The sequence below is a fragment of the Opisthocomus hoazin genome, chromosome 7 (assembly GCF_030867145.1).
Source record: "Opisthocomus hoazin isolate bOpiHoa1 chromosome 7, bOpiHoa1.hap1, whole genome shotgun sequence".
In the NCBI taxonomy this organism is placed as follows: domain Eukaryota; kingdom Metazoa; phylum Chordata; class Aves; order Opisthocomiformes; family Opisthocomidae; genus Opisthocomus; species Opisthocomus hoazin.
Window position 1 is genome coordinate 29363201 of NC_134420.1, and position 13780 is coordinate 29376980.

A 13780-nucleotide genomic window follows, 5' to 3' on the forward strand; every position below is an offset into this window, starting at 1 on the left:
GTACTTATATATCCATTCCAATTTACATTTCAAAATATTTTAACACTGCTCATTGCTATGATCAGGGCAATTAGCCCAAGAACTGCTTATGTTAAAAAAAAAATAAAAAAAAATCTTGGTCTATTTCGCAAATCAGTTCAATTGCCCTGCCTTCTGCTATGCAAACTACAAACCATACATAGCTGCCCCAAACTAAATAACAGATAGAGAAGAGGAATCCTGATTAAATTTGTGGGTGATGTTGATGCATTGTTACGACAAAGCAAATACCCTGTAGGCTACATTTATCGCAGGAGTCCAAACTTCAGATACACCTCTCAACTCAATGAGTGCTAGTGAGGGCATAATGCTTAGTAAGCGCTAAACCACTCCAAAGATATAAGATATTGTGTGCCATATTTTAGCTCAAACTCACTAAGTTGAAATCCTTTTCTCTTGCCTCCCTTCTGTTAAAGAGCTACAAGGGTGCTGGAAATCCCAAGACTGGTCTGCAGTACTTTAACAAACACAGTGTTCTCGTTTCAAGCAAGCCTTTTTGGGCCAATAAAAGGAGTACCAGAAATGTTTGAATATACCTTCTGTCTAGGGTGACCACAGTCATGCTTTTTTAAGTAGTAATATTTCTCACCGACTAATGCGACTGTTCTTTTCCTGAAAAAAAAACATTGGAAATGCACCCAATAATCCTCCACTTTTCTCTGCATTACCTGCTGCATAACTTGTCTTCTTGTTGGGGTTTACCACTGAACACGGCTTCATTATAAGGGTGTGTTCTGCTGAACTGGAATCTGCTTGGTCCTGGTGATACCAGAAACAACAGCCACAGGAAGTTCCTTTTCCTAAAGAAATTTTTCAGAAAATATTACTTTTTTCATCCTTTCTCTGTTTACCAAAATGCAAACTATGACAGGCAACAACTCCATGATGACAGAGCAAAGTAGAGCTATTTGTTTCCCTGTAAGGTGATCTGCAATAATTATGAATAGGCAGAAGTGCTTACACTTATAATATAAATTGCAGAGTGTGGGAGTGAGTTTGGTTTCAACAGGGAACGGCATTTTTCTTAAGCCTATTTCAGAGCTTTTGCATGAGCTCCTTCATCTCTCTGCTACTGAAGCACAGGCTTGTTCTGCTAAAGGTGAAGGTGACATTCGTGGCTCTTTTGTATTAACACAATGCCCTCTTTCTTCCCCATCGGGATGCTGCATGTTTTTCCAAACGGTTCTCTGCATCGTTCTGGAGTACAGCAGCTTCTTGCGCTCAGTAAATCGGTAAGGTTACACCAATTTCTTTTGCTATATACAATCTTTTAAATAAAAAATATGATTACAGAAAAAGAATGCCTTTCCCAAAGCCCGACAACCAATTTTTCGCTTGGTTTTTCTAAACCAAACATTAATTCTTCCATAATCATTAGTGATTCTTTGGTTAAACTATAAAATAAGTAGTCCATTGTAAATAGTGTCTTGTTTGCCACGACTCACTGGTCTATGGTCTTTATGTTTGTCCTGGTTCTGGTTAAAAAAGAACCGATTCTCTTTTAGCAAATTTTCCTTACAGCTAAGTTCTACGTAACTTCATTTGTTGGCTGTATATTTTACAGACAAGGTCTGCTCCAAAGCTGAAAACACCTAATGTTTATAGTTTTACTGAGCTAACAGTAGGAATGAAACACAGAAAAGGCCCACATTTATAATTATTATTATAGTAATATGGTGACAATGTTTTATAGTTACTATAGCCAACAATTGTATTTACAATAGATGACAAATATTTCAAAAATCTGTGATTCATTTTAGTGAAGAGAAAAAATGTCCTGAGTAGAAAAAGGACTCCTTTCTTATTAACATGAACCAACTGCCTTGTTTCTAAGGCATTCTCGGGTTATCAGTTCAGTCCCTTGCTTTGCCACATGGTTTGTGCATGATCATCACTGGAATATGAGTCTCCTTGTGTTTCCATTACCCACTGTTAAAGGGAAGCTAATATTTATTTGCTTTGGCTATTAGAAAGTAAACCCCTGAGGATAGCAATTGGATTTTAATCACTGTGAATATAAATAGAAGTAAAACTAGTTACCAGTTTTATTTCATTAGTTTAGGCCATAATATAGCAAAAAAAGTTAGAGTGCCAAATTCTTCATTAAGAAATGGCTTCATCAAGCCAATATGTAGCCTGCCAGCCCTATGGCTGTTTTTAAATCCTCTCAATAATGGCATTCAGATACTCTAATCCCTTTCTGCAGAGGTGAAGCAAAATCTGAATCACAATCTGATGTTGATGTCTGGGAAATCCTGAGGAAAGCTCCTCCTTCTGAATATGAGAAAATTGCTTTTCAGTATGGTATTACAGATTTGCGTGGGATGCTGAAACGCCTCAAACGCATAAAGAAGGAAGAGAAAAAAAGTACAGGTTGGCAAGCTATATTTATTCCAAATATATGTGTCCATATCTTCTTCTCTGGGAGTTCTTCAAATACTAACGTCAGCTGGACAGCAGCCAGATATAAGAACATAAGAAATAGGAAACTCCTGTTCCAATTGTTACACAGTCTTTACGTGTGAAGTGCTGATTAGCAAAGATTAAAGCTGTGCCCAAAGCTCTGAGCTACCTTGCTCTGAAACTCTGGTTATTGTGAACCCGCTCATTTTACTAGTTTCTTCTGCCTTGCCTCTTAATCTTTCCCTGAACATAAAACAACACCCCCCCGCTCCCCTCACCCCCAAAACTGGTCAGTATGTCAGGCATCAGTGGTACATTTCAAGAATTTAATTTTCATTAGGATGATACATTTGGAATTATTGAGCCTTTTGTTGTCTAGTTAAGTATTAGTTAGCTAATTTAAACTAATTTGTTTTAAACATCTGAAATGGAGAAGGCAAGCTGCCATTCAGTAGCTGAGACCACAAGTACCATTCTCCTACATGGGCAGATGTAGCTGTAACTCCATTTAGGATGTGTTAAAGTACATATTCACATCTGATTTAGAATATTTTACTTTGCTTATTTTAGTTTATATCACACACTTTTCATCCTATGTTAAGGAAAACCAGAACAGGATGAAGAACAGGCAGAAATGATAAAAATGCAAAAAGGGATGCAGAAACTGGGGAACACTTAAGATGACGGTAAACAACAGGAGAGGGAATAAAGATTTACTTTCCTGACAGAGAACATAAAACTAAAAATGTTAAGTATAAAAAGGATTATGATATTCTTTTTTTTTTCTTAATCATTCCTCATTATAGCATTCCTCAAGAAGCTGGATCCAGCTTACCAAGTGGACAAAGGGCAAAAGATTAAATTAATGGTTGAAGTTGCCAATCCAGATGCTGATGTGAAGTGGCTGAAGAATGGACAGGAGATCCAAGTGAGCGGCAGGTAAACTAGAAATGTGGGAAATCCAAAAAGAAATTAGCCACAGCTTGGACAAAGTGGAAAAACTAGCTTTTCCTAGAAAGAAAGGAATAAAATAGGGAGGAATAGGAGCTGAGAAACATCTGAGTAGTGCTTTGGCTCAGGGTCGGTTGTTGTTCTCACGATTTTTTCTTTTTCTTCCCTTTGCTCTGTATATCTACATATGGAATTGGATGCTTACATCTATCTACTTAGCAAGTAAGTCCTCAGATTATATTCTGATCTTTATGCATATATCCAGGGTTCAAAATTACTTTCTCATGATATGGGATATACTTCAGTGTAGCTTGTTTGTAAAACCAATTTCCAGTGATTTTATGCTGAAGCCATGACAAGACATTTTTAATGGTAGTCAGGTTTGTTGTATGGCTGGATATTAGAAAAGCATTCAATGCCATTCACAGGAGTTTGTATGTCTTACACTTGTATGAAGATTTCTCCGTAATTTCTTACGCTATTTTTTCAAACACTACTGCTGTCACTGAGACAGGGATATAGGGCTTGAGTCTTAAAAAACCTTACCGCTGATGTCAGAAAAAAAGTAAGAATCTTCTCTGCCAGGCAGGGGAAGACAGTGACTGGGTCCAAAAGAGTTATTCTCTGATAACTACATTTAGATTCTCTTTTCAGATACATTTTTGAGGCTGTTGGGAATAAGAGAATACTGACCATAAACCACTGCTCTCTGGCTGATGATGCAGCATATGAATGTGTGGTAGGGGAGGAGAAGAGCTTCACCGAATTATTCGTAAAAGGTGAGCAATGATAGCAAAAGGAAAGATACCTCCTCTAACATCTAGCATTGAACTACTGACACCTTCTCTGATCTCAGATTAGTTAATCTCATAGGAAAGAAAATTCTCAAACATATGAACAAATTCTGACACCTATTCAAGTAGATATTTTTCTTACAGTTCAATGAAGGAAAATCTTCCCTATAGCTGCAACGAAGAAAGCACACGGAAACAGCACAGTAATAATTACCATTGATTCTCATTTGGACAGCGATTTACATCTTCCCAATAATAGGGCTAGAAACCTACTTTAAAACTTTGATTCTGCTCAATATAAACATATTCCTCAAGCTCTACAAGCAGACCAAGTAGTACAGACTACTAGTTAGCTACTAGTAGTACAAACTAATGCCTCCAGATTAGAATTTCAAAATATATATGAGAACTGATTAATCCTGTGTTTGTATCCTGTCTCAAAGTAAAAACCAAAAGGCCAGTTGATAATACTGATAGTGTGATCCACCATAGCAAAGTTTTAAGTTCCAACACAGAGAGCGTCACCATGTATTTGGCCAGACGTTCTTCCTGTGGAGTGCAGAGTGGTGAAATCTACCTGTGGTCTTCAGTGTTTCAGAACACTGTTTTAATATAAGTCTCTTCATTTCCAGAACCTCCAATCCTGATCACTCATCCACTGGAGGACCAGATGGTGATGGTTGGAGAGAGAGTGGAGTTTGAGTGTGAAGTCTCAGAGGAAGGAGCTACTGTGAAATGGTAAGGGAACAGAAAAGGGGGGAAAAAAACCCCAAAACATGAAACCATATCCCTCCACGGGACATTCTAGGATCAGTGTTTGTGGACAAAAGCTTTGGACTAAAAAAGAAGGCGGCATCCTACATAACTGTTTTCAGAAAAAGATTCATCCTCCTCCTGTACGTCAAACAGAGGAGGAACTGAGAGGCCAGAACACAGCAGAAAACAAATTAAGTATAGATATTTTATAGTGTCTGTAGAATTTCTTGTTCAGCATTTACAGAATGCTGCTGACTGTACTGAGCTGTTAGCTTTAAAGTTTTCTAAACACTCGACAGTAATGTCTATCGCCCAGACTAATCAGATCTGCGCTGTGATGAGTTTGCTTTACTTTATGGAATCTTCTGCTTCTTCTCTTTTTCTTAGGTAAAAAGTTAGTCTCTCTTGAGACAGAGAGGGAAGGTCATAGACTTATTTTAATGTATCTGTTGTGGTGATCCTGCAAAGCCAGTCATTATGCATATGCAGCAAGCAGGAGTAGGATGACAAACATTTAGACCATAGAGTCCATTTTGTTGGGTGTTCCAGCTGAGCAGAAGCTGGGAGGTTCGTGCTGCCTGGGCAGGCGCAGCAGGCAGTGCTCACATACCAGGACTCATGCACACTGTTCTCACTTTATTTCTCTACCAGATGAAATTCTCTTGTGCTTGTTAACAGCTTCAGGGACATGGTTATCAACTGTTCCCATAATGCCCATTACATTCCTGGAAAGTGCCAACCACTCATCTGCTCTCCCAAAGGAAGGAACTGAGAATTTAAATAGAGCCCAAGAGTTAGTACAGCATATGCGTTACACTATAAAAGCCACATGCATAGGCACACACATGCTATTGTTCAGGAACTGCTTACAGATGCCTGGTCACAAGAGATGGGGACAACTAGATCTTGTCCCGCTCAGAGCACAGTGCAGCTGCCACACTTTGATCCTATGCCTTTGAACAACTCCCATACATCTAGCAGAACTGGTATCTGTGGGATGAGCATTTGGTGTGACAAGGGCAAGCCTGCAGCTGTCTCAGCCTGAAATGCAGCAAGTGGTCAGAGAAACTCTTCAAATCATAGCAACAGAAAACTGAGCAGTTAGACATTTACACTGTACTTTACTGATTTTATTATGTGAGACTCTGTCAATGCTTTTTGACAACAAAGGGACCATTTTGGACAATGGAGAGAAGCATCCGGGGAAAACGTGAAACATAGTATGAAGAAAGAGTTCCAGTTTTATGGCTCATTAGGGAAATGCTCAACAGTTTAAGCCAAGTAACAGGCACTAACTCAGGGCACCTGTGAGAGCTCTTGCACCCTTTCAACCTGGGATATGAAATCACAAGCACATGAACAAAAGCAATTATGTGACTTGCGCAAGACAGAAAGAAGGCTTACAGCCTCCCAGGCATGGCCATCACACTAGGGCTTGGAGAATTCATTATGTGGGTCTCTTCATAGTAACCAGGAAAGAATGTTCTCTTGATCACCCGGAAAGGCCTCACATTATTAATATGCAGTACTATAGAATAGTCACTTCTAAACTTTAGATGGTCTTGGAAATAATATAATTCTACAACAATATCTCACAACACATTAACCAATTTATCCTTAGAATCTAAACAAGAAATAGCAAAGCATTTCCAGACAGAGAAAAGAGGCATTGAGAGGCAAAGTTGAGAACAGATATTTGACCTTGCAGATGTTCAGGACTTGGACAGACTAAATCACGACTGACCTACCTATTACTGCACTAGTTCTGCTTCAAGTGTAAGGCTGGACCAGATGGCCTACAGTGGTCTTTCAACCAACACTTCTATGGTTCTATAAAATCCTCCACTTACACTTTAACATCAGCCAGTTCTTCTACTTCATTGCTCTGGTAACCGAAGGAAGGCCTATAATATTACTTTATACAAGGTTTTTCACTTTTCACTCCAGCAGTGTATTTTTTATTTTAAGCCAAATGATATCTGGGAGTTCTTTTTTGAGAGTTACAATTTTATCACTCCACTATCTGTCAGTACACCCCTCTGGAAACACTCTATTCATACACAGTATCAGCAATGTGCTAGTCAGTAAAACAAACACAAGTTAAATATACTATTCACTTCACAGGGATTTAAGACACTAGTCATGGCAAATTGTCTATTTTCATTATTTAGACAAGATTTCAAGAGATCTCTTTTTTACCAATGGCCGAATAGAACATTCGGATATCTTTGATGAGCCACGTGTCAAAATACTCCATTAAAAAACAAATTTACAAGTTCAGCTTTGGAACACAAGCCACAGCGCATGTGCCTGGTTTTGCCACAGCAGCGTGTTGAACTTCTGGATTATAGTCCATTCTCAGCAGTTCAGCACAGGCTTACACATTGCATTGTAGCACTTGTTCCAGAACTAATCTGCATGAATGAGAATATCAGCCTTAGGAGAGGATCTTGCATGTGGACTTAGACTCTTGCCACTCAGCAAGCAGAAGAAACATTGTTCTGCCGTAACACTAAGCACTGCATTTCACGTGGTTGTCACAAGCATCCTCTGTTTCCTTCCTTACTAGTGTTGTAGTCCTGTGATCTGGAAGAGAGGCCAGTGATTTTCTAAACCAACTACAAACTCCAGTAAGCTGTGCTCTAAAGAAGAGTTAGGAAAGAGTAACCTGTAGGTATTTTGAAATGCAGCTGCAGCAGGTACATTTAAGTCACAAGCTGTAGTATTCCTGTCTCTGCAAAAACTTTTGATCTTGTGATTTGCTTCAACAGACTCTGACAGAGGCAAAAGGTTTCCTTGCATACATCTACCTAGAGACTAGAGTTATAGTACTTTAATGAGTCCTTAAATAGCATTTCAATTTTCTATCCTGTAAGCTCATTTATTAAGCTGAATAGTCACCAATAACAACTAAGGGAAATAAAACTAGGTAGAAGGAAAATTCTTACTCTATTAAAAGCATAACACCTTTTCTATTTCTTTTTTCACATGAGTGTAAGAGAGAAAATCTTTTTCATTTACAAACTGCAGCGGTATTCAAGTAATATAACAAATATATTCAAATAATACCAAAAAAATATAAAATACTACAAAAAGAGTAAGCTGAAGAAATTCCAAGTTCTTTTCTTGTAGACTGTTTATGTTATTTAGGATTAGGAACAGGAAATCTTTAAAATGTCTTGCGTATTTTGTGTGACCTTAACTAAACAGCATGAATCCTTTCTGCTCATTTCCCTTTATGACGACTGGAAATTACAATAATTAAATTTCCTCCCAGGCTGGATGGTGAAGCTTAATTTAGTAAAGCCTTAAATATACTGTGGCATCCTTCAATGGAAAGGGCTACAAAATCCAAAATACATCTAAAAATTTCCTAAAATTTCCTTTTTTTACTGATGCCTACAAACCATTAACAATTATAATTTATATCAGGTTAAAAAGATTATTGAAATACCTTTAAGTCATTTCCCACCAAGTCCCGTTTACCTTATGGCAGCTTTTAAGATAGTACATTCCCTGCTGGTGAAGTTTGTCTTGATCCCCGCACCTTCTACAGCATTTAACATACTTTCATGTTTATCTATAGCATATAAATAAAAATCAAGTAATTACTTATGAGTGAACTCTCTTGAACCAGAAGTCAAATACCTAGTGAAAATTAATGGTCAAGCTAAAAGCATTCTGATTCTGGTCCCACTAACATTTGTACAATAGTGTCTTTTTTGATAACTTGAAATGCTACAAATATTATATTTATCTTGCATCTTCCAACCTCTAGCAACATTGAGCTGACTCTTACTCTCGTGTTACAACCATAGAAAAAATGACTCAGCACCATTTGATATTGCAGGGAAAAGGATGGAATTGAGCTGACACGAGAAGAAACATTCAAATACCGATTCAAGAAAGACGGGAAAAAGCAGTATCTAATTATTAACGAGTCAACCAAGGAGGATAGTGGACACTACACTGTGAAGACCAATGGTGGGGCATCAGTCGCTGAACTAATTGTACAAGGTAGGCACAGGTAATGCTACAGAACTAGAGAAGCTGAAAAATGAAAACAGGCTGAAGGTAACCTTCTCCAGGATAGCACATAGGGGTAGCATAATCCTCACACTAGGGAGAAAGAAGACTTAATAAGGGGCATAAGGTTTGATATAAAGGTTTCAAGGAGAACACAGACCTGTGTGCCGGATGTAACAGATACTCTGATAATAACAGGTGCTTAGCTATCAGTTCTGTTAAAGCCGTGCATGCTGTGGATCTCCCTTCACATTTCACCTTTCCACAAACAGCTTGCTCAGCCCTAACCTTTTCTACTCAGTAAATCCACACCAACTGTTTATGTACAGATCTGTTCTGGTTTGTTGATGTGTTTATCGATTATTCTCACAATATCAGAGAAAAAGTTGGAAGTTTATCAGAGCATTGCAGACCTGACAGTGAAGGCACGTGACCAGGCAGTCTTCAAGTGTGAAGTGTCCGATGAAAATGTGAAAGGAATCTGGCTGAAAAATGGAAAGGAGGTGGTCCCAGATGAAAGGATAAAGATCTCCCATATTGGCAGGTTAGTCTTGTTTCAGAAAGCAGGTACAGGCTTAGGTATTGCATTACAATACACAGGAACTATTATCTCATGGGATAGAAACACAAAACAAGACTTTTTCCTGGCTCCAGCTAAGAGGAAAAAAGTTTAAAATCTTCTCATATGCAATCTACATATAGTTACAGACTTGTTTTGGTATTCATGCAGTCTTTCTGTGTTGGTATGTTTTGCATATATGCAATGGTATATCAGCAGAATTCATTCTCTGTTTTCATTAGGATTTCATGTTTTCTTGGTATTCAAACAATCTAGAAAACACATTGCTGATAACTTTAAAATTATCAGTAGTATTTAGACAGATTAAGATAACACATATATAAACCCCTTCAGAAAAAACAGTGTTTATATTAAAACATACAGTTCTGCAATTCTGTGCTTAGGTTTCTTAGCAGTCTAACTACTACTTGAAAAGACCAAAAAGATTCAGAAGATACATGAGCACTACACGTTAGGCAAAGTCTTCCTTGGTACTCTCTTCCTGTATTCTGTTTTGAATTTACAATAATACAGGGATGGAGCATCAATTTTTAACTTGTTTTTCCAGAACATATTGTAACCACGATCTGAACAAATGAAACCAGTCAGCAGTATTACAACTGCCCTTGTAATGGTAAAGGACTGGACTAAAGCAGAGAAACTGCTTCCTCTATTCAGACTAGACTATGCATCTACCTTGAAAAGAAAAATTCATTCATAGACAACATGCTGACATGGATTTGCTTGAGTACTGAAAGTAGAGCAGTCTACAGTCCTGGTGGTTGTTGACTTGATGTTAGGGCAAAGGGAGAAGAAATAGTAACGTCTGTTAATATGCTATAGCCTGCACCTTGTCTCTTGTGATATCTCTGCAGGAGAAACAAGGCTAAGGTAAGGGAATGGAATGTATTTGTTCATGTTTCCAGAATCCATAAGCTAACTATTGAGGACGTAACACCAGGTGACGAGGCTGATTACTCCTTCATCCCTCAGGGATTTGCTTACAACCTTTCTGCCAAGCTTCAGTTTTTGGGTAAGGTATCTTAAAATATGTAATGGGAATTCCAGAGGGATAAAATGATGGCATTAATCATAGCTATACCAGGAAAGAGTATGCAGCATCTCTTTCCCGATACCTCACTACAGGCACATTGCTTTTCCCTGTTATTTTGTGTTATCATTACCACATTGTTTTACAGAGCCTGTTTTGCAGATTATTGCATTCATCCATTGGTGTATATGCCTTATGAGGCTTTAATGATGAACAGTTTTAAAATCAATTTTTGGGTGCAGATGCTATGTAAATTCTGTTTTCTGATCTACTTCTCCTACCCCCTCCCACCCTTTTTTTTTCCAGAGGTCAAGATTGATTTTGTACCAAGAGAAGGTAAGACCAGTAGTCATTATTTGTAGGCAAGTAAACATGTTTTCAACAGCAAAGAAAGAAGTGTTTTTTCATTTTTAATATAATGTATGAATATTCACCTTTTTTCATATAAATACAGAACTCTCAAACTATATTTAAAACTTACTTTCTCTGCCTTTGCTATAGAACCTCCCAAAATCCACCTTGACTGTCTGGGCCAATCCCCTGACACTATTGTCGTGGTGGCTGGGAACAAGTTGAGATTGGATGTTCCCATATCAGGAGATCCAACACCCACTGTCATCTGGCAGAAAGTAAACAAGGTAATGTGTACCCTGACACAATGTCTGAGGCAAGGAAGTCACAACAGGAAATTTATTTTCTTTCTCAAATCTCTCTCAAATTGATTTACAATTCTCAGTTACAAGTATTTCCACCTTCCTTTTATTTTTTTTAAACCTCAAGAAAAAAATTTAAATATCTGCAATGCAGCTGTTCAGGATTTATTTGTTTTTGTGAAAGCCATCCCGAACTGTTCTTTTCCTGAACTGTTGCCTGTTTTTCTGTTCTAAAAGAAAGGGCTGAGTATATATGAGTAGACATATGTACATGCAGGCAGTAGGATACCATACACATTTATTCTTTTCCTACCTCAGAGAAAAAGAAATAAATGATGAGTCATCCCTAGTACCTTCACCTGATAGGATGGACATGTTCTGGAGATGGCAGCTTCTTTTTTAATCTTCCTCTAGAATTCTACAGTGTGTGAAGAAGAGGTCTTCTTAGCAGACCACTGGTGTAAAACTGTATTTGGTAAAATGAAAATAGAAAGCACTTGCTATTTGCCTTATCAAAGCAACTACAAAACAAACAAAAAAATCATTTAGAAGCTAGACACAAAATGTTAAGCGAGTTTCCTTTCTGGCTATCTCAGAACATCCCCACCCCTCACCATCTGTGGTCTCTTGAGCTAGCACAAAACACAGAAATACTTTGCATAATATTCTACAGCATCATTACACTTAACATAGGCTTAGATACAGACAAAATAATATTGCCAATTAATTTCCCCAATCTCATTTCTTCATGGTTCTGCTGCATTCTTTGTTCACATTAGCATATTTCACAACACTTAAGACTTTTTTGTGCAATGCAGAATTAGTATGGAAACAAAAAAGCCATTTGTTTCTTTTGGGAATCAAGAGAAATTCACTCTCTCAAACAAGTCTCTCCCATAAAATGACAACTGGGTATCAGACAACCCCTATACAGTGTTATTTCTAAGGCAAGAGGTCTCCACATGTGAGTGAAAGAAGCCAGTCTTGATTTGAAGGATGTATAGCACATACCTACTAACGAAGTCCTAAACAAACAGTAGCACAGCTTCAGAATACATTGTTTAACACGTGTTACAGACCTTACTATATTTCTCAGTGTTAAAACATTTACATTAACTTACTATCCCATTGTTACAGAAAGAAGTAATCCTTATTTTTGTAGTTACACAAGATGAGTAACCAGTACCACACGACACAGATTCACAACCAGTTACAATACTGCTGCGGGAGTGTAATGCGTCTTTGTTAAGCTGTAAATTTGGTTTTGCTGACTTATCCTTCCCTTAATTCATTGCAGTCTGATACATCTATTTCTATTTCTGCTTTTTACTTTTGTATCAGATGATTTCCTTCCCAGGTCTGCTTTGCTCTTCAGTTTTCCTCACACCTTTGTACTGACCCCCCCTAACAAACCTATGGACTCTTCTCCTCTGTCATGCAGAAACAGTGTTACTGCTCTGCTCAGAAAGACTTGGCTGACTTTCTGTGGTTTCTTTGCTTATCTAGAGAAGTGACTTAATTCGAAGCAATGATGATTCCACAACTTCCTCAGAAAACAACAGTGACTTAAATACTGATAGTAAGGTAAGCTCCTTAATATTCATGAAAACATACAAATATGCTTAGTGTTTTCCAGATAAAAGGTCCTATTCAGAAGGAAATAAAGTCAGTAGATATTAAAACGTGTGAAGAAAATAGCACATTGGGCCCAACATCCTGCCTCAGAATGTTGATTACCAAACCCTTTGAACGGGCACAAGAGATCTAGTGAGTAATTTTAGAGTAACATGCTGATCACAGAAATCTCTTTCTAATCACCTTCACATGGTGGCTGGATTACAAGGAATCAAAGCAGTTATTTGAAAACTCTTTTCAATATATTTGTGAATGCTTATCTTTTTTTTCCGCCCTTTAATCTGTAAGCTTCAATAATAACTACGGGAAAAAAAAAAAACTAGAACAAAATCTTATAGGAGACAGAGAAAGATGGTAATAAGTGCCAAGAGAGTGGATCATGTATGTACAAAACACTGAGGACTCATTTTCCAACAGGTTCCCTTTTTGTCATAACTTTTTTATTGTGATAGAGTTAAAAATATTTTACAATAAACCTTTCTCAGGTTAGGATTCTGCTTTACTAGTCACTATTTCGGCACCTATGCTTTCTAATAGTTCCTGTTCCAAGTCTAAAGACATGTGGGCACATAAAGCAGAAAGGAATGTGTTATAAATGCACAGCAAAGTTGTGGTCATTATGTTTAGACCTCAGCTCAGAGTAGGAAGTTATCCCATATGACATTCTTGCAAGTCAGAAATCACACTGATGCCACGCCATTAACAGCTACAAGACACATAGTAAATTTTTTAGAGGGAAATCATTCAAATCCGTGTTATCTACTGCCAAATATAGATACTGTTGATAAAAAACATTTGTTCAACCATTTGAATTTGCAAACTTTCTTGAATTCACACAGTACCCAACTATTATCCATGAAACTCTTTGATACTACCAGTTATCCCAAGTAGGAATTTGAGGAAGTACTTAGTA

General features: G+C 37.7%; 1 protein-coding gene across 1 annotated transcript in view; it reads left to right on the forward strand.

Annotated features, from left to right (window-relative positions):
* Positions 1-13780, forward strand: part of MYBPC3 (myosin binding protein C3) — a 60341-nt gene that overhangs the window by 22294 nt on the left and 24267 nt on the right. The window contains exons 11-22 of the mRNA XM_075425698.1: positions 1248-1271; positions 2246-2412; positions 3249-3381; positions 3613-3615; positions 4048-4172; positions 4820-4925; positions 8794-8960; positions 9348-9513; positions 10455-10561; positions 10886-10915; positions 11081-11217; positions 12739-12816. Of these exons, the coding sequence (XP_075281813.1) occupies positions 1248-1271; positions 2246-2412; positions 3249-3381; positions 3613-3615; positions 4048-4172; positions 4820-4925; positions 8794-8960; positions 9348-9513; positions 10455-10561; positions 10886-10915; positions 11081-11217; positions 12739-12816 (1243 nt within the window). The remainder of the gene's footprint in view (positions 1-1247; positions 1272-2245; positions 2413-3248; positions 3382-3612; positions 3616-4047; positions 4173-4819; positions 4926-8793; positions 8961-9347; positions 9514-10454; positions 10562-10885; positions 10916-11080; positions 11218-12738; positions 12817-13780) is intronic.